Here is a 20,904-nt window from a genome sequence, read left to right on the forward strand (position 1 = left end):
ATTATGAGCTCCTTTGACTTGTTGAAAGAGGTAGCAAACTAATTAGTTACCGTTGATGTTAATTGCTTTGGGATAATGCTCCTTTCCTGTCCCCCATTTCTGTAATAATGTGAGATAAAGCATTCTGGAAATCAGTGATTGTTTGGGGGAATACAGATTTTGTTGTTGTTTTTAATGTAACACTTCTTTTGCAAAGACTTTGAAGTGTTGCTTAGCTGTACTCTTGAAACTTGATAGTGCACTGTGTACAAGGAAGCTGGCGCCCACAGCAAGTCTGTAGGCTGGACAGAAGATGTAAACTATAAAATAATCATAGGAGTTGGTCAGCAAGCTGTTATCTGCTGGGAGCTGTAGAGATACACCTACTCTGCTCTAGGGTCCTTAAACACAGGAATGAGCAGTGGTGGAGCTGCAATGGAGGGGTGCTTCTTGGTGGTTTGCCTTGTTTTTTCCCCTTCCTTCCATCCTGCATGGAGCCTTTTGGTATCCTACAAGAAGATGCCAGTCTCTAACTTACTGGCCCACTAAGCCTCCAAGTTGTTGACCTCTCTCAACTCGAACTTGGAAGTTCAGAGGTACATCTTATGGAAGCTTGCTGTTGTTGCATAATTTCCTTTATGTTTTTTGGAAAACGTACAATTGGGATTTAGATTGAGGAAATCAAAGGAAGTTGGTAAGAAAAGGGTGCAAGAAGCATTATTCTGAACATTGGGAGGTGTTCTAGATTAGGACTGTGGTATGTTATTCTAAGCAGAAAATTAGGGCAGTATCGATGCTGCTTTTTTGGGGTTGGTTGGAGAATTCAGGGATGCTTTATATACCCAGCAATGAGGCATTTAGGAATGAATTTTCTTTTTTGCTTGTTTTTGTCTTGCTTTCTGCTAATGACATTTCTATTGAATCAATAGGGATGCTGTGCAGTTAAATGTGGTTGCCACACAACAGCTCCTGTCCTTGGCACACCGAATGAAGAATCTGGAGGTGTTCACACACGTTTCCACTGCCTATGCCTATTGCAATCGGAAACAGATTGAGGAAGTTGTGTACCCACCTCCCGTGGATCCCAAGAAACTGATAGATTCCCTTGAGTATGTGTTATGTTTTATGAATTTACTTGGATAATCTGTATCCTTTTTCTTCCTGCTATCGAATGTCACAGTGGTCACAAGGGTTTTCAGGATGAAGAGAGAGACGAGAATGTTGACTTCATGTTCAGAAGGCTTGATTTATTATTTTATGATATATATTACATTATGACTATGCTAAAAAGAATGGAGAGAAAAGTTCTCAGAAGGCTAGCTAAGCTAAGAATAGAAAAGGAATGAATAACAAAGGAGCTCTCTCTGATTCTGTCCCAGAGAGAGCTCGGTCCTTGATTGGCCATTAACTATACACATCCAACATGGGCCGATCCCAGGTGCACCTGTTGCATTCCACAGCAGCAGATAACCATTGTTTACATTCTTTTTCTGGGGCCTCAGCTTCCCAGAAGGGAAAATCCTAAAGAAAGGATTTTTATGAAAAGATGTCTGTGACAATTGAAGTATCAAAAAATGGTTAGGAGCTGTAAAGATGAAGAGTTATCTTATGCTGTTCCAAAAATCTGGCAGCATGTCTGACACTCCCTTTCTTTGTAAGGGACATGGGTTAAGGTTTATGGTTTCTTTAGGCTGAGCTAGGTGTGGAGGGGTACTGAAGGAGAGGGATGCTCACATGGTGCCCCCTCTGTGCTGAGAGTGCCAGTCTTTCAGCTGAATGATTGGCTGAATCAGGAGATGCTGATAACTTCTGCTGGTACCAGCACTGTGAAGGAAAAGATAAAACTGAGATGCCTTAAACAGCTGTCGCTACTACATCCACCTAAATGCCATTGCAAGAGGAGACTGAGATGCTCAAATAATATCACTTATTGTAGAAGTGGTTCTGTTAGGTATACTGAGAGCCCAGACATTAAAAATCTGTTTTCTGTAGCTTTAAGTCTTGGATTGGGCATTATGGGTTGGAAAAATGACTCATTTGGTATTTTTTTGTGTGTATATTAACTGTCCTGAGGTCTTACTTAGTAGCTGTCAAACTCTGAAACAGGTGACAATGTGGGATAAGTGTAATGTAACTCTACATCAGTCTCTTCATTCTTACCTGTTGTACAAAATATCACCTCTTGGAAGAGAAATACGAAACTGAAAAAAACTAAATAAAAATTAAAATACCTACTTTAACTTGTGATTTTAGGTGGAAGAATGCTAACATTAAAACCAAGTGAGCTACCACCTGGAATGCACATTGAGCCAGCCCTTTCTTATAACATTGACTTTAAATACACTTAGAAAATGAGGGATTGCAAAACAGTCATATTTTTAAATATCTGACTTGTGAAGAGACAAATGGAACTTAAACTGTTTGTTGTGGGCTAAGACAGCTGTGTGTGCTTTAGAACTCCTGAGGGGAGGCTTTTGTGAAGTTATAAAAGAGTGATCCCTAGCCTTCACTACCCCTCTTCCTACCATATTCACATCATGAAAGGAGTCTGATGTGTGTCTACTTTGTAACATGACATTGGTGAAAAACAATAAATTCCATTTCTGTGACTAATAAAAGCAAATAAAATTCAAGTCCTGTTTTGCAGTGAAGATCACCAAAGCAGCAATAGTTGCAGGGGCACAGCTTATTTGTGTGCTATGACTGAAGGTTATTAGGATTTTAATAGGTACTGGGAAGCAAGATGAAATTGCAAGATTTGATTAATTTATAGGGAGAAACACTGACCAGCTTGCTTCAGGGGTGGTATATGATTGCTCACCACCACAAAGGTGGAGGGGATGCTGGTAATGCAGCTGGGACTCCCTTGCAGTGATATCACTTTGTAGATAATACAGTGAGCCTGTGTTCCAAAGACTAATTTGCTGTGTCTGCATTCCATCTTTGAGAATTTGGTTGGCAGAATTTGGATTATTGTAAATGAGTGTACTGCTTGCTTTGTAGTTGGTGTGTTACAAATGAATTCTCAGGGCAAAAAATAAATCCCAGTATGCTTCTTTTGATGGACACTGAACATGCAAGCCTTCATTTTTCTGAGAAATTTGTTTTTGCTTAGGTGTGTGTCTGTTTTTGTTTAAATGAGGAAAAAATAGTCATGGCAACTACACCATTTCACACCCCACCTCCCCAGTGAAGCAGCATGCAGTAATTTACACTTAATTCTTGTTTTGTTTCTTTAGGTGGATGGATGATGACCTAGTCAATGATATTACTCCTAAACTGTTAGGCAAAAGACCTAATACCTACACATACACAAAAGCCTTAGCTGAATCCGTGGTGCAGCAGGAAGGTGCAAATTTAAACCTTGTCATTGTAAGGCCGTCCATCATTGGTGCCAGCTGGAAGGAGCCTTTTCCTGTAAGTCCCTGAGCTGTCACCTGACCATCTTGCTGTAGACTGTAGTATACACTGGGAGCCTCTTTATCCAGTGAACTTTGTAGACGAAAATCTCTTGGACCATGAAGTTGTGTCTTGGTTGCTTCTGGATGACTGATAACAGTATAATGAGTCTAAATACTGTCAAAACTGAGCAAGAATGTATTTTGGTTCTAAAGTGAAAAACACCTGAGTTGCTAGTCTAAAAAGACTTGTAAACTTGAATACTTTGCACATAAAAGTATTTTTATGGGTAATTGCAGTTCATTCACTAATAAGTAGATAAACATCTTTCTGTGAAGAACCATGGTGTCCTACGTGTAGATCTCTTGTCTGAGTCATAGCACTTGTTACATCATCAGAATTTGCTATGGAAAAACTTAATTTAGCAACATGGAATTAAAAATCTTTCTCTGGTCTCCTTTTCCTCCACCCCTTTACCTATATAGAAACTGCTCAGATTTTCACTTGCAGCTGCTGACTTCAGTATGCTCTAACCAAATCCTTTCCCTCTCTCCCTTCCTAATAGGGCTGGATTGATAACTTCAATGGACCTAGTGGTATCTTCATTGCTGTAAGTAATGAATATACTTAATTTTCCCCCTCCTTTTGGGAGGCAGAAAAGCTTCATGTGTTTCACTGCTGGGTCTTCTGTCTCTCTTTGTTGTTTTGTTCTTCAAGGCAGGAAAAGGAATTCTTCGAACGATGAGAGCTTCCAACGATGCATTAGCAGATCTTGTCCCAATAGATGCTGTTGTCAATACCACACTTGCAGCAGCCTGGTATTCTGCAATTAATAGGTATAAATAGTGACAAAAGAGAGTACTGAATATTTGGAAATGATATTGTGTGTTTAATAAAGCAGTCTTGTATTGAAATCCTTGTCAGTGTCCTGCTGTTCCCTCAGGACAAAGCAATCTAAGGTTCTGACACCTTAGTGTCTCAAAGGGTAACTTGCTTATGCCAGAGGAAGATAGCACCTTCTGATATTATGAAGATATGTCTGAAAATTCTCTCCTGGGTCTTGTTTGTAATCAATACTAGCTGTAGTAGTGTAGGTGATGCCTTCTCTGAAATAATAATAAAAAAAGATAATTAAAGAAGGAGAAAAATACTGGAAGATGCTAAAGCAAAGAATCCACCATGAGACTGTGCTTTCTGCTTTATATAAATGATGCTGTTGAGGGGAAGCATAATTTTGGGCATCTGTTCTGTTTGTATTTTCAAAAGGTTGTTTTTCTTCTAACTTGCTCTTTTATCTTCTTTTTCCCCAGACCAAAAAAAGTCATGGTATATAACTGTACAACAGGTGGCACCAATCCTTTCCACTGGAGTGAAGTTGGTAGGCCATGTTTCTTCTTTCTCATTAACCTTAATACAAAAAGAAAATCAAACAGGTTATAATCAGTAAACCATAATGCATTTTTATTTTTGAAACTGGTATTTTAGCCATACCTCTCAATTTTGCAGTGAACTGTGCTTTCTCATTAGCTTCCACTGTTAATTCTTCCCCCCCTCCCCCTGCAGCATTTCATTTAGTTCTTATTGGTATTTTTCTTTGTTACTCTTATTCCATTATTAACTTAAACTATGGGAGAACTGATTTTTCTGTTTGCTTCTGCCATGACCTAATCCACAGAGTGTAGGTAGTGTGTGGAGAGGAGCATTGCTCAGAGGAGCAGCAGTGATGCTGGCTGGAATGCCAACATCAATAAATACATATGAATAAACATATGAATAAGCAGCCCACAATTAAATGTTTTGTACATCTGCATAATTGAGAGGTCTGGTAATAGTTTTGCCCTTGTGTAGCTCTTTGTGTTTGGCTTAAGCTGATTGTTGGTTGAGGTGGCTTTTTTAATATTCAGATTGTTGCATGACACTTGAACAATTCATGTACAGGGAAGAGTAGCCTTTAAGGCAATATGACCACTTGTTTTCAACTCTGAGATATCCTGACTAAGATGTAACCCACAGGCCAACAGCTTTGTAATAGTGAATGTTGTAAAGAACAATGCAGGCTGTTTGGCATAGTTAAACCTTTTATTAGTTTTCAGTTTTCCTAGAGATTGAGTTCTGAAACTCAGATGATTTTTTTTCTTTCAGCTAACCTCAATACTTAAATCCATTTTACTTGCTTTTGCCCATTTTACGTGGATTTGTAGTTGCAAACACTATTGCTTCAATTAAACTTTGAGAATTGCTGACTTCACTTGTATCCCAAGTGAATCAAGGTATTTAAGTGCTGTCTATAAACAACAGCATAAAGTTATAAGAGGAGATTTAAAGGAGAGGTGAATTTCCACATAACTTTTAAAAACCCTGATCCTGCAATATCTGTTAGGTACTGAATTTACAGGTGTTAAAACTTTCTCATGAAGTCCCACCCTAATTGCTTTTTTCTTAATGCCCAAATTTGGATAAATTGGTTGAAAATATCATTTCAAATCACTTCAGATGACTGCAGAGTCCTCAATCTGTTCTAAAATTCTTTATACAAGTGATCAGAATAACCCTCTTCATGAACTGTAGATAACTATTTAAATAGCTTTACTTGCTTTATAAACTGAAATTGTTGTCAGTGTTTGAAACTACCAACTTCTAAGGTAGGGAACAGAAAGAGAGAAGCTGCAGTGAAATATGGAGATAAGGGCATAAACCATCTCTTGATTATAATGAGAACCAGTTCAAGAGTATTTTAAGTTAAAAGCTTATAACTGTGCATTGTAGAAGAGTTATGGTGGTTATTTCAATAAGACCCTCCTGTTGATGCTGTACCCTGTCATGTACTGAGAAAAGCATTGCATTTGACATAGTGATTATCGAAGCTGTTGTGCAACTTTTCTTTCTCAGAATACCATGTAATTTCCACTTTCAAGAGGAACCCTCTCGAACAGGCCTTCAGACGGCCCAATGTAAATCTAACTTCCAATCACCTTTTATATCATTACTGGATTGCTGTAAGCCATAAGGCCCCAGCATTCCTCTATGATACCTACCTCAGGATTACTGGAAGAAGCCCAAGGTAATGCTGACTGGCTCTGCCTTGTTTGTTCCTCTGACTTTTAAATGAAGCTATGCTTACACTGTGTTGTGTGTTGATTTTAACTTTTTTGGTATTTTTTTTTCCCCTGAATGTTTTGTGACTAAAACTCAACCTTTTTTCCTGAGAACAGGTCCTGGAATTCAAAGTGGCTTTGAACTTTCTAGCAAAAATGAGATAGATCTTGGATAGTCTGGGGGTTTGAGTAGTCAAGAAAATTAAAAGATATAGAAGTGATGTTTATTCTTGGAAAATAAATTCTAAAAATATGTTGATCCTTATTTTTTCCTACAGAAAGCATCATGAGTAAGAATTACAAGAAATATCCGCTAGAAAAAGTAGCGAGAGAACCTGCCTTTAATTTTTCCTGCAACCCCCTCTTGTTTTACTGCCGGTGTGCAGAGAACTTTTTAGTGTTATTCTTCTTTGATGTTTTGCTCATGTTGACAGGTCGGAAACCATGGTAAGAGGGACAGGGCTAAAAATATCTTGCCCATAAGGTGGTGGAGACTTGTAAAGAAGACATGGCCTGGGCACTATCTAGGTTTACTAACTAAGCAATAAGAATCCAGTGGCTGCATTTTGAAGAGTTTAATGACTGGCCTAACAATGCTGTCCAGGGGATGTCTTGGATCAGAATCCTAGTCAGTCATTAAACTCTAGGAGGTGGCTTGTGTTAAGGTTGTTGTTGCTTTTATAAACTGAAAATGGAATGGGGGACTGGTCTTTTCCTTGCAGATTATTCCTGTAGATGATACAAATCGACCTGGTACGTTGGTTTGTATCATCTCAACATTCCATTCAGTTTATAATATTTAGGCTAGTATTTGGCTAACTAAAGTGGTGAAAATAATAGGCTAAACTAAATCATGTAGAAGGTATGTAAGGTACCACTACAATTTGTGTCAGATTTGCAAAGCCACATGGCCTTAACTAATTTCTTGTGTTACATTTTCATAAGCATTTGCCTTCAGACTATAAAACGTCCACTGTCATGACAGTGTATTGATACAAATGGTATTCATTTGTTGTCCTGTAGTCTAGGTCTGTCTTTACAGCACTGGATGAGTAGAAAGGAGCTGTGTAAATGGTTTGTAGGGGAAAGCCTCTCAGCTGCAACAGTATAATTCTTAAAGCAGCAGCAGTGGCAGTCTGTACAATAATCTTCCCACATTAAAAAGTTTAAAGACTTTCAACTCTAAAGAAGGTATTGTATATAAAGCATCCTAGCTTCCGGGTTCTCTTGCATTTTTAAAGTTATTTTTAATAAAAATTGATAGAAATTCCCTGACAGATATGAAAACTTCATCCCTCATTAAAATAGTTATGCTATAAATGCCAATGTCCTGTCTTCTGCATGGCTGGAAAGGAGTGCTGCCAGAATCTTGTCAGGCTTTGAAAGGCAGCTGGTCTGCTGAGTATTTGACCAGTGGGAGTAAAATGAGGCTGTGAATAATCATGCAGTTTAGAATATTTAGCCTAGGTTTTATATTCTAACATATGAATTGAATGTTGATTCTTGTTTTTGCTTTTCCTAGAGTTCTTACTTGATGTCTAAAGATGGAATTTAGGACTTTTGTCACTACTGGTACAATTGGTGACATTAATACTTTACAGAATAAAAAAGAGATGTTTACTGATATGAATATTCATACTTAGCTTACTATAACAGTGATTGGATGGGTTTCCTATGAAGAAGGGCTGGCATAATTAAAAATGTGACCTTTTCCACTGTGATTTACCAGAACAACAGTATAGTAAAAATGAAATAAAATGAGCACAAGAAAATACAAATACTTTGCTGACCTGCCTTTACATGGGTGGGTGCTTGCCCTCTCTGTGCTGAATACACTGAACTCTCTACAAGAAAAATAAGTAATGAAATCACTGTGCAGGTTTAACTGCACTCTTGTCATACCATCAGGATATTATACTGCAATCAAATGAAAAATTTTATCAAGTAGAAGAAAAGGAAGAAGCTAGAAATAGATCAGGTCTATGATCCTTCAGAATTAAATGATTATGTTAGTAATAATAAAAATTAAAACAAAAAATCTTCCTATTTTCAAAGCATTTATCTGTTGTAATCTTTCTGCAATGGGGAGTCAATTTTTTGCACCTCACTTGTGGAAGCAATGTTTTTGATAAAATGGAAATATTTTTGCTGTTTTTGCATCTAGTTGAAGGTTCTTGAATTAAACGATTCTCTGATAGTATTAAAAGGTAAGGAAAGGGAAGGAAGAAATAACCTATGTAGTATTTCTTCCAAATTTGTATAGAAAGAACATGTACAAAAAGGACTGGCATAATGAAGATTTAATATTTTATACTAAATAATGCTCTAGCATTGTGCAATTATGTAACTAGTGGTAATAAACCTTAGCATTGAAGTTTAAAGGTAGTGTTGTTGGTAGCTTGCCATACATACCTAGTTGCAAAGCAGAGCTTACTAGTTGTCTAGTTATCTTTAACACAAGGCATAGTTTGCTCCTGTAGCTTTCCATAGTGCTTAGCATGACAGAACTGTGTGTTTTTTAAAAGCAGTTTGGTATATTTGAAATGTTAAAGCCTTTAAAAGTACACACCAAGCAGATCTTCCCAGTTGCTCTGAGAAAATAGCATGTGATGTGAAATATTTAAAGTTGTAGTTCAGAGATTTCTGCAGCAATTCTTCTGTTACTGTTTCTTAGAAAGCTAAAGGAAAGGTGTGGCTGATATATGGAGTGAGATATGAAATTAGGTCTTTTTACATCTTGTCATTTCAATTTAAATCTTCTTAAAACTGGAAGCATCTTTCATGTAATTACTGTCTTACAAACCAGAAATGAATTAGAAGCAAATCATGTTAAATAGATCAATACATTTTTATACCTTGACAGTGCTTAAATTGTGTGCTTAAAGCAACCACAGAGCTGCTGGAAAGACAAGAATTCAGTAGTGTGTCTTACAGTTCAAAATTTACATCATGGTGAAAATCTGAACCAAGACAAATCTAAAAGCTTGTTCTGTGTTTTTTAGAGGAGTCTTTAAAATAAAGTAATTATCTGTAATGCTTCTGCACAGACTTGCAGACTGGCAGCCTGTAGATCCACTGAGGGATCAGTCTGTATTTGGCATCAGGACTGTTTTAACATGGAGACAATAAGTTGTGTGCAAGACTTCTTCAAATTGCAGTTATAGCCTTAAGCCAGGTTACTTTGAATTGTCTGATACAGAAACAAGCCCACCTAACTTACGGTTAATTGAATTAACTCTCTTAAACTTTTAATTCCTGTGATGTGCTTCTCAAACTGTTGTAATGTGCTTGGTCTTGATGGCAGTTAGGACTGCAGAAGCAGGAGGCAAAATTGTACCTTGAATCTGGGCGCAAGTCACCCAGACTGGCTGCTCAGGTCTGTGAGATGGTCACAGGGCTGGCTTTTTTCTGTCTTCAACTGATGAAGAAGCTGTGAGGCAATGCTTGGTCTTGTACTGACTGGTTATATTTGGTGTTGGTATTTATGACTTGTGTCCAATGGCTGTCTTTGGAATAACTAACCTTCAGAACTTGAGGGAGAAAGTTCCATTGTGTGACTTGCTGCTGGGTTTTGAGTCATGTGTGTTGCCATTCACAGGAGGAGCATGGTGCCATTGCAGTTCCAGCTTAGTCTGCCAGAGCCACACCAGTGTCCACTAAAGGGCAGTCATTGCTGACATCTCTCAATGTCACCAGGCTGCTTTTTCCTCCCCTCAAAGAGAAGTGTAGTTTCCTGTTGATTTAGTGCAAACCAGCAAAGTGTCACAGAGAAACTTGGTCCACTTCCTCCAGCTTTGTCATTTATCAAGCAGCTGAGATAATGTGCAGAACTGGATTCTTTGGGCTGGTAGAGAAAGAAATTAACCCTACAAAGAAAAATTTTTCCTTGATGAGTTGAATCAGCTGGTTCTATGGTCAGCTGCTAAATCCAATTTGAGTTGGAGAGAGGGAGGGAAAAAAACCCTCTTTTAAGCTTTTTTTTTTTTTTCTGTAATCAGCTTAGCTAAGCTCTAAAGTCATATCCATGAGCAGAGGCAAAAAGAATCCCAGCGCAGTTTTGCATTAGTTTAAATTTAGGGGTTGTTTTTTTTTTTTTTGTTAAGAAAAGAATGAAAACCAATGTCAGTGTCCAGAAACAAGTTCAAAATATGCACTTATCTAATCAGATATTCATTTGCTCAGTTAGTATTTTGCAGAGGCACAAGGTTTTTGAACAGTAGCAGCCAAAGCGCTCTAAAATTCAGCTGCTTGTCCAGCTTAGCATAAGGACACAGACTGGGAAGGTTCAAAAGGGCAAGTCAGGTTAAATAATCTTCAGACTGTCAGTGGACAGAGCTCTGCAAAAAGGCTTAAATGCTGTTTGGCACTAATTTTATCCAAGCTCTGAGGTCTTTTTGGCTTATCTGACCAGTGAGATCTTTGCTTTCCAAGTTTTGAGTTATTTTCCTAATTTTTTGACATAACTAACATACATCCCCTTTTTTTTTGGTTCAATGTAGTCTTGGTTGCACAGGATATGTTTTGGATGCAGAGTTAATATTCCCAATTATTTCTGCATCAGAGGAGCTCCAGTTCAACTCAGTCCTCATTGGTGTCACCTTGCCCAACTGGTGAAAATCTAAGCAGGTGTTTGAAAGCTCCTAGAGGTGCTTAGTAATAAAATCAGCTGCTGATCTAACACTTGAAGTAATTTCTGAATTGGTAGATACATTTCTAAGAGATTTAAAAAAAGATATGCTTTTTGTGCTTTAGAGATTACATTTTTTAGTAGTCTCTGTGATTTGTGTTGCTCTATTCCATTCTGTGAGAAGAAAAAGAGGAAATTTTAATGTTTTAGATACTGAGATGCCAGCTGCTAGTAAGGGACACTAATGCAATGCAAAATACTCTCTTTAGAAGAGTTTCTGGGACAATCCCTTCAACAAGTATGAGTGCATCAAGATGCATTCAAATGCATTGCAGCTTTCAGAGAAAAATAAATAAGTTTGTTTTTATTGCTTCTGTCATCTTTCTTGGCAAAATCTACCTTCAGAAAACCATTTCCTGTTAGTAGTGGGTTCTGCTTTCTTTGCCTCCCCCCTTACTGTTGTGCTTGAAAGGATCCATGTCCTGCTATAAGGATCAAATTGGAAGCAGTTTTCCATTTGTGTGAGATGGAAATACCTTGAGCACTCAAAGCAGGAATTTAATAGCATTAGGCCATGTGGTACTAGTTAGTACTTATTAAAATTGAGTGGCCATCTCTAGCACTGAGACACTTGAAACAATTTTCTTGTCACAAATGTGGAAGCTTTGCATGTGAGAGGCTGGATGACTCTTACTTTTTTTTTTTTGCCCACTTTGGATTGTATGATCAAAGAGAAACATGCCCAAATTGATCCTTATAACATAATTTTCTGTATTCCAAGTGATGATTTTATAGAGTTTCTTCCTCTGCATAATAAAGGATGATGGAAGGTATTTCTGCATATTTTGAAGTAGCATAGAACACGATCTGCTATGATCTGTCTGTGCCCTTAAATATTTTCCTGCCCTTTGCTGCTGGTGGTTTTAAGCCTTGATCTCTTAGTAACCATGATGAAAACCTCTGTTCTGTTACAGAGATGTGGTCTTGCACAATGTGCAGGAAGATCAGGGCAGCTTCCTCCCTTATTTAAGGGAAGGTCCTGAACAGACATTGTGCTCTGTGCAATCTGAGACTTCTGTCAAGTCAGACTCTTGAGTACAGCTGAATATTCCAGTGTGCTGAAGGCAAAAGGGTTCCATCTCCCTGTCCCAAACTAAGAGTTACCAGCAGAAGACAACATATTGTTCCCCCTAATAAAAAAGAAAAAAAATGTTAATTTACAATTCCACTGGGAAGTAGGATTAGGAAAAAAAGGACTGTGACAATTTCTGGTTTATGCAGAGATTGAACAGCCAAAGTTCACTTCAATACTATGCAGAAATATCCTATTGATGTAATATAATATGCTTTAGGTACATCTTGCTTTAGGCAAGATGGGATTTTTGGAGGTTGGGGATAGGGGGTTGGAGGGTACAAAATGTTATTGTCTATTTCCCTTGTTGGAACTACCCTTTACCCCTGTAACATGTCTGCTCCATGCCTCGGGTTGCAGGATGATGAAGACGATAACACGTCTTCACAAGTCCATGATGTTTTTAGAGTACTTTACCAGCAATTCTTGGACCTGGAACACTGAGAACATGACCATGCTGATGAACCAGCTTAGCCCTGAAGACAAAAAGGCAAGTGGCTGTGTGCTGTGGCCATGGGGGCTGAGAGGGGGCAGCAGCTCAGCAGTGCAAGATAGAATAAGGAGCTGATGGAAGGTGCAGCTGAGCTGGGAGGAGCTCACACTGCAGGTTCCTGGGAGATCCTTTCACATGTGCCAGGCCTGTGTGAAAAGCTACATCAGTGACACGAGGAGATGAAGGAGGGCAAGGAGAAGTGAAACGAGGATGACAGTTTGTTGAGGAAGAAGGAAAAGTTGTTTCTTCCCAGGTTTAACTTTACTCCAAATTTTCCCTACCTCCTCCACCAACAATGGCTCAGGTGCCCCAACTGAATTTCAACTTCCCTTCTGCTATGACTTTATTGGTTAGTATTCAGCAGAATAAAAATTACCAGTTAAAGTTCTAAAAGCTCAGATTCCCTTATGCATTTGGAACAATTTTGTCATTCTTGAGATTTCTTTGCTGCTGAAGTGTTTTCCAGTAGTTACATTCCAGAAAAGCTGCCAGATTCCTAAGTAAGCTGTCTAAACGTAGGAAATAAAATAGCTTTTGGTGATTTTTGTGTGAATGGTATTTCCACCCATTCCTGTCCTCTTACCTCCTCCTAGCAACTTGAGTTCAGGAAAAACTTGAAAACCAAAATGCCAGACAATTTGAGCTGTTAGTATTTTCAAATTGCTGCATTTTGTTGGGATTTAAACACTGTTACTGTAGAATCTTGAGACGAAGAAATCAATACATCAGTAAAAAACTTTTGTATCAAATTCATCATAGTGATCTTTTCTCCTAAAGAAGGCATTTAGATGTAAATCTGTATTTAAATATATTTAAAATCTAACAGTATTTAAAATATAACCGTACAACTCTAAGCACAGCTAACAGTACCCTGCACTTACCAAACAGTGAACTTGGCACAGAGCAGTGTTTATTATAGAGTTTATTAGAATAATTTTGTTGCTTAAAAATAAATAACCTACTAGGAAATAGTTATTTTTAGAATGGAATTCCTTACAGACAGTTGAAGTGGGAAAACTTACAAGTGGAAAGAAGAGGAGAGAAAATAAGGCATGAAGTGATTGAAATTTGGAAGAGATTATGTCACAAGCTGGTGGTTGAATCAGAAATGGAACCTAAATCTGGACTGTCTCTAGGATTAAGGATAGAATAACCTTCTTGTGTCAAAGGCAAATTGGATTTATCTGGAATAAAGACATTTATTTTCATTTAAATGATACAGGGGTGAATTTTTAGGCAACTAACAGTGAAAGCTTTTCTCTTATGCAGACATTTAATTTTGATGTTCGACAACTACACTGGGCAGAATATATGGAAAATTACTGCCTGGGAACAAAGAAATACGTGCTGAATGAAGAAATGTCAGGCCTCCCTGCAGCTAGGAAACACTTAAATAAGTAAGTATAATCTTAATTTTTTTTCTTAAAGTCTAATTTTATATTTTCTATGCCCTGCATAGGTTTGCTTTTCCATGTCATGACTCAGTTGTTCTTCATAGCAACTGTTTAGGTTTTCCACAATTCTTCTGTTCCAGTCCAGTAGTCTGAAGCATTTTCAAAAACATTTGTTGTTCCTGAGTTGCTCCCCAGAATTAATAGCTGCAGTATCAGTCTGGGATCACTGGTGTGGATGCTGTAATTCAGGCTTTTGATTTTACCCAAGCATCTTTTGGAAGGTCAAAGCTATGTGGCTGCACAGGTCAGAATGGCTTCTTTGGGGAGTTTAATAGAACAATAGCTGTTCTGGGAATGTGATCTTTTGAGGCAGGTAAATAAACAGGCAGAGACTCTGCACTTCAGGACACTTTGTTGGTGCTCTAGGATGACCTCCTTTGGCCTTTTCTCTGTGACTTAATTCCTGCCATTTGGAGGGATTGATACTGTCCAGAATTTTATTAGCATAATTGTCCTTGTTTTGTTCTTGGCTGATTCATCAAGGCAGCTGTAGTCTTTGACTTCTCTTTTTTAAAAGTGAAATAAAAATCATCTTGTTCTGCAATGCTACATCATGTCTGCAAGCCTGATAGCACACAGAGAAACAATCCATGTTGTGATTTGTGACTCCAGGTTGTTGTCATTCTAAAGACAAGGATTTGCAGCTGTGGAAGGGTTTGGTCTATGTTAAAATGACAAATATACTTCTGAAAGATAGGATCTGTGATAATTGTGGAAATAGCTAAGCAAGTGTCCCTTCTGGGTTGTTTTGTTAGGGTGGTTTATTAAATTTCTGTTTAGATGCCATTGAAAAGTGAATAGAAATTATCACGTGGCTGCTGTTCTTTGTGCAAAGGATCATAGTGAAAATGACTCGAGAAATAATCTTGTATTAGAGCAGTCTCTGGTGGCCCCCAGCTCTAAAGTTTGTAAGTGGATTGTTTAGCAAGAGGTTTAGATTCTGACTTACGTTTGCTCTGAGGTATTAATTTGGTCTCTTTTATTACCATCTAGTTCTTAACTCTAATCTGAACTTGCAGTCTGCTGCCTTAGAATTAACCAGATTTGGCAGCCCAGGTGACATTTTTCTCTAGGGAACCACTGGGTAGATTTGTTCCTCAAGTGGAAAAGTATTGCTTTTGTAACACAGATTTTAGCTGTTTTTCTCTGCAAATAAGATTTGTAAAGGAACCCAGCCTTACCTGTAAACAAGATAAAGATTTCAAGGTTTTGCAAGATTTCCCTGAAAAGAGCTGCCTTTAAAATATAAATTGTCATGATCTACTGAGCCAAAGAGATTGCTCTGTTTCTAAGTAATCTGAGTAAATTCTGGGTGCTGTTTTTCTTGACGTTTCCATCTCTACAGGTGAAAAGATTGCTAAAAAAGCACCGTGCTCTAAAAGGTCACTTACTTTATCCTGCACTTTCAATGTAGCTCCTTGAGAAGGAAGGAGTTTGAAATTGCAGTGAAGAGGGTGGAAATATCTGGAAAATTTGATGAGTTGTTATGATGGGGTGAGGCATTTTGGTTTTTTTTCTTGTTATTGTTATCAGTGGCAGTTACAGTTATTTTTACGTATTTAAGAAGTTTTAAATACGTGGTAGAGAAAAGGAAGGTTCAGAGTGTTAAATATTTTTTGGTTGGCAGCCTTCTTCTATAGGTAAGTTATCACTGTGATGTTGGCTTTAGGAGGTTTCCATCAAGCAGCTCTAAAGCAGAAGTACATGTGGTGAGCAACAGGTTACAGTTATATTTTCAGCAGTGAAAAGCCTTCTCTGTTTGTTATTCACTTCTGTCATTACTCGTAATGTATCTTGAGATGAACAGATAAACAAGTTGTATTCTACGCCAGAAATTAATTTTTAGAGTGTTCTTTTTCCCTCGGAGTCATTGCAGGTTGGCCCTTAGTGAGATGGCTTTTGTTTCTCCCCAGGTTGAGGAACATTCGCTACGGCTTCAACACGATCCTCGTGATCCTGATCTGGCGCATCTTCATCGCGAGGTCACAAATGGCCAGAAACATCTGGTACTTTGTGGTTAGTCTGTGTTACAAGTTCCTCTCCTACTTCAGAGCCTCCAGCACAATGAGATACTGAGGAAGAGAATTTAGCATTAGGACATCTATGCATATGGTGGTCTAACTGCACAAACCCTGTAACATGTAGTCATCTCACATTTCGTGAAGCATAATTTTGTTTTTAATTGAGGTGAGAAATAAGAGGTATGGTATTTGTAATGTTAGCTGTGTATCTTCCTGGAAAAGGAGCAAATAACAAGGGCAAGTGCCACACTGAATTGGCTTAGAAAAGCATTTAGATAACTCTGACCCGGGGAAGACATATTAGACCACTGACCAACATAACTGTGCAATTTGGAACGTGTTTGATTGGAATCTGCCTTAACATGATTTTTTTTCTTTTTAAGTTTTATTCCACATTGAGCAAGATAAATATTGGCATAGTAGATACTAGTTGCTGTAGACCTATTTATTTGAATTCTTCTAAATTACGAAGGGTTTTGCAAGTTGCAAAAGTGTACAAATGACTCTGGATCTCCTGAAATAAAATAATTGAGAACGTTTGTAATTTGTCTTTAGGTTTTGCCACTTCTTCCCTTCCCCTCAAAGTAGGGATGCAACGAGGGTGCCTCCTTTGTTTTAAAAGAAAAAAAGAAATTAAAAAATGAACCAACCTTCCTTATTTACTGAAAGGCCTTTTGTAGATCTGGGCTTCAGAATGCACTTTGTGATTCGGTTCTGTGCTTGAACCTGGCTGTGCCCAACTTGCATTTGTGTCGGCATGAACAATTTGCTACTCTGAAAGCAGAATTGATCCTTGCATTGAGCACATAAAAGGAAGTGTTACCTAGAGAGGGGTAGATAAAGTCATTGACTGTCTTCTTTTTAATGATTTATTTTTTTTATTGAGAACACAGAGCTAGCACTTCTGACTTCAAAGGGTAAATGTAATGAAAAGGAATTCATTATGCTTGGTTGCTATTTATATTGCTGGTAATAGTAGCAGGACAAGCTGTAGACTTTCATTAAGAGATACACCTGTTTTTAAGTTGTAAGCAATGTTAGCAAATACATCAAGAATTAATATTTTTTTCCAAATCTCTGAGCTGTTAAATTCGATGCATGGTCAACACCAATGCACAAGCACACTTTTTCATCCCTGTCCTAGTAAAACCTTATTTCACTGGGCAAGCAGAGTAAGATGCACCTTGCTCCAAAATGAAGAGATGTTAACAGTTCTTCCATCTATCTTATAACTTAAATTATTAGGTTTAAACCTGAAGAAATCTGGTTTTTTTCCTGCATGTTACTTTGTTTCAGTAGGGAAGACATTTGTAAAAATGGAAAGTTGTAGGAAAAGATTGAATCCTTTCTTTAATCCAAGGCAATACATGAAGATCCCTTTAAATTTTTGTTGCACAGATTTGAGAACACTGTAGTGTTCCTCTAATTCATGCACTGACCAGTACCCTTGCCCAGTGTTTGTTCATTCAAATCAGTTTGTACTGATGAATTTGTTCTTGAATCTGCCTAGAAAGGCAAATAATGACTTAATTACACAAGAACTACATTTTACTTGCCCTTGGTAGTTTTTTGTCCTATTGAATTAAATTTGTAAAGAACTTATTTTGCTATTCCTCTAAGAACTCTTACTTTAAAGAGAGCACCTTTCCTGCAGGTGTATATCTCATTTTGAAAAGATAATGGCTTCCTTGTTGAAGCTAAATATTCTGTAGTAAGTAGTTAAGCTGTAATTCCTTTTTTAAATTCCTGGTGTATATACAAAGCTAGTGATGAAAAGCCTAAATGGTCCAGGACCACACCTTGTGTGAGAGACCTCTGAGTGTGGCTGAAATCAATTAAGGCTTCTGTGCTTGGAGATGTTACACTTTAACAGATACAGTAAGTGTATGACATTTTAGCTGCCTCCCCAAGTATCTCGCTAGACCTGAAAGTATGCTTAAGCATTCCTGAATTCTAGACTTTATTCAGAGGGGCCTCCAGTCCACTGACACCCCTTGTCCCATGTTGGCACGTAGCTGAAGTTTGCTAAAGGTAACTTCATCATACTCTGAAAGTTATTCTGTGAAACAATCCACTTAGGAATTTTGGTTGTTTCTAACTATAAACATAATATATGAACATTATAACATGATACTTGTAACCTTGATTTGTTAACACTGAGATGAACTATGGAGCCAATGAACCCATTACTTCTGGTCCAAGACACTGCTTAGAAATTTAGTCTTTTGGATAAATAACAAAGAGAGGGATTACTTTAAGCCTAAGCTTATTTAACCTCTACACTAAACATTTGCCAGTTTAGAAATCCATTTTTTCCCCCTCTTTGGAGACTGTTCTGTGCCCTATTGGTATTTTACACCAATTCATCAGTCATCCTGTTGAACTGACAGTAGATTCAATGTCACATTTTTTCTGCTGGTTTTGTCACTTCCTGTGGTCAGTCTGTGAAATTCTACCTGGAACTATTGGATTTTTTCCATATGGGAGCCCTGTCCTCCTGCAATTCTTCACACCAGTGGTTGCACATAAAGGATGTTGGTCAGGAATATACTGGAACTATATTTTGGTCCACGAAGGCAGACTCAGTGTTTTGACTAGCAAGCTACAGGAGGGTTATCAGCTGGTTAATAGGAAGAGGAACAGACTGAAACAACATTATCACGGAATTGTTACTGGTATTTAAATTGGGGACCAGGAAAAAAAAAAAGACATTTTCCTGTAATGTTTTTCTCTGCTGTAGGAACAGATGTTTGGAAACAAATGCTAAATCTGTGAGCTTTTATATGACATAAACAGAAATATTGGGTGCCTTTGTTTGTAAACCAAAAATAAACAAATCCCTTGAAAGTGTTGTTACAGTGTTCATTGTATCTTTTTATGTTGTTTAGTCTAATTTGTGGAAAATACCAAGATAATTTAAATGCCACCTCAATATACATGAACATGCTCTTTTCCTTTGTGAGAACTATGAAAATCAAGTTCTGATTCATGAGCATTTTGAAACAAGCAAAACCAGAGAAACTTCACAATCACAAACCAAAACCTAAACCCCAGAAAGTCCACCAAACCCCCAGAATCTAAACCTGGCTTCCAGGATCTAATCCTTCATCAGAACACATGGAGAGGTATTCCTGCTCATGGTGACTGTTTTGTGTGTCAGCCTCTTTTCCCCTCGCTGTCATTGCTTGTTCATTTGTACTGTTAGTTTCACATTTACTTCTTTAGCATGAACCCATCTGCATTTTCATATGGTTTAAAAAAGGTGCTGTGGTTTTGCAGAAGCTTTAGGATTAACATTTCACGGAACTTCAGTTATTTATGGCATCTGCATTTCATGGTGAGGGAGGGAAAGGTAGCATTAAGTCAGTGCATCACCAAAATGCTGTGGGTTTTTGTTTTCTATTTTTTGGAATATTCATTTTTCACAGATTCCTCCTCTTTTTTGTCAATAATACAATCCTAAAACTCTGCAAGCTGTGGTTGGGGGTCTGCCAGCTTTAAGCTTAACCTTTCCTTTATGACTAAAAAACCAAACCAGGATAGTTTTTGTTGATCTCAAATTCAATCTTGGAAGCAAAGAGCAAAAAGGTTTTAAGATGCTGTCCCCTATGTCTTGTGCTGTTGAACATTTTGCCCTTTCTTCATAGTACAGTGTTAAATCCTGTGTTGTTGAGAAGCAAAGAACAGGTTTGTAAAGGTAACTTGGATTGAGAAACACCCAGCATTGAGCTGGGAAGTAAAACTTCCCATAACTGTACATATTTCCCAGCCTGTTGAGCAGAGCTGAAAGCAGAAATGAAGAAAAGCCACCAAAGAATCCCTGCTCTGGAGCAATGCACTGAAGTGTATTTTTGTTTGTCAATCTCTTTGTGCCGAAGCACGAGCAGTTTTTGTCTGGCCTGGAGACACTGGCTGTGTGTTTGGGTAAATCTCCAGAAGCAGTGGAGCTGCTGGCAATTGTCAGCTCTGATTTTCAAGATGTGCCCTACCATCATAAATGTAGAAGCACAGGTCTCACTTAGCACTTTCAGTTCCAGGTTTCCTTCCTCTTTTGTGGAGCATTGCTCAGCCCCTCAGGCAGCTCTGGCCTCCTTTCTGCCTGCAGAGCACTTCCAGTTAAAGGTTGTGTAACTGAGCTGCTGCTCTGCCATCTCAAACTAAATTTAACCCCGCTTCACTTCCAAGATATTTATAAACGCTTTTCTGCTTCGTGTTATCCCAGTGCTTCTCTTCAGTGCAGGAGCCTTGGCTTTCCCTGCTCCACAGCTATTGTGACTCACTGATAGGTAATTAGTAATTTGTAATTATGCAACTGTCTCTTCTGGAATATGGAACAGTGACAGCTCCAAGCAGCTTTTCTTCTTTCTATGGGAAGCAAGAAGAACCGTGGCTAATTGGTGAAAGCACAAGTTCCAACTCATTAGTGCTCTGGCATGCTTGGAGCCATGGGCCCTAGGTAGGGTGAATGGGACTTCTTAATTCAGTCACAGGCATTAACCTCAAGTCTTGGGATTGTTACCATAAGCCTTTAATATTACTCTAACTGAACTGTTAGACCTTTGAGGATTGTCATTGTGTAGCCACTCTCACTTTTGGAAAATTGGTGGCCTGATGTGGAGAAGAAAGGCCTCTTTCACTTCTTAATGCACATATGGAAACTTGCTATAGATCCTTAGAAGTTAAGAAATGAAAATCACCACTTAG

At 38.1% G+C, this 20,904-nt stretch overlaps 1 protein-coding gene across 2 annotated transcripts in view; it reads left to right on the plus strand.

Moving 5' to 3' along the window:
* FAR1 (fatty acyl-CoA reductase 1) overlaps positions 1–19,052 on the plus strand; it is a 33,716-nt gene extending 14,664 nt beyond the window's left edge. For both annotated transcript variants that reach the window (XM_058025718.1, XM_058025719.1), the window contains exons 4-12: positions 909–1,088; positions 3,219–3,396; positions 3,944–3,988; positions 4,096–4,214; positions 4,689–4,756; positions 6,268–6,439; positions 12,593–12,722; positions 13,995–14,122; positions 16,093–19,052. In XM_058025718.1, coding sequence (XP_057881701.1) covers positions 909–1,088; positions 3,219–3,396; positions 3,944–3,988; positions 4,096–4,214; positions 4,689–4,756; positions 6,268–6,439; positions 12,593–12,722; positions 13,995–14,122; positions 16,093–16,255 — 1,183 coding nt within the window. In that variant the 3' untranslated portion in view covers positions 16,256–19,052. The remainder of the gene's footprint in view (positions 1–908; positions 1,089–3,218; positions 3,397–3,943; positions 3,989–4,095; positions 4,215–4,688; positions 4,757–6,267; positions 6,440–12,592; positions 12,723–13,994; positions 14,123–16,092) is intronic.
* Positions 19,053–20,904: the final 1,852 nt, after the last annotated feature.

Source organism: Melospiza georgiana, chromosome 6, assembly GCF_028018845.1.
Source record: "Melospiza georgiana isolate bMelGeo1 chromosome 6, bMelGeo1.pri, whole genome shotgun sequence".
Taxonomy (NCBI): Eukaryota; Metazoa; Chordata; class Aves; order Passeriformes; family Passerellidae; genus Melospiza; species Melospiza georgiana.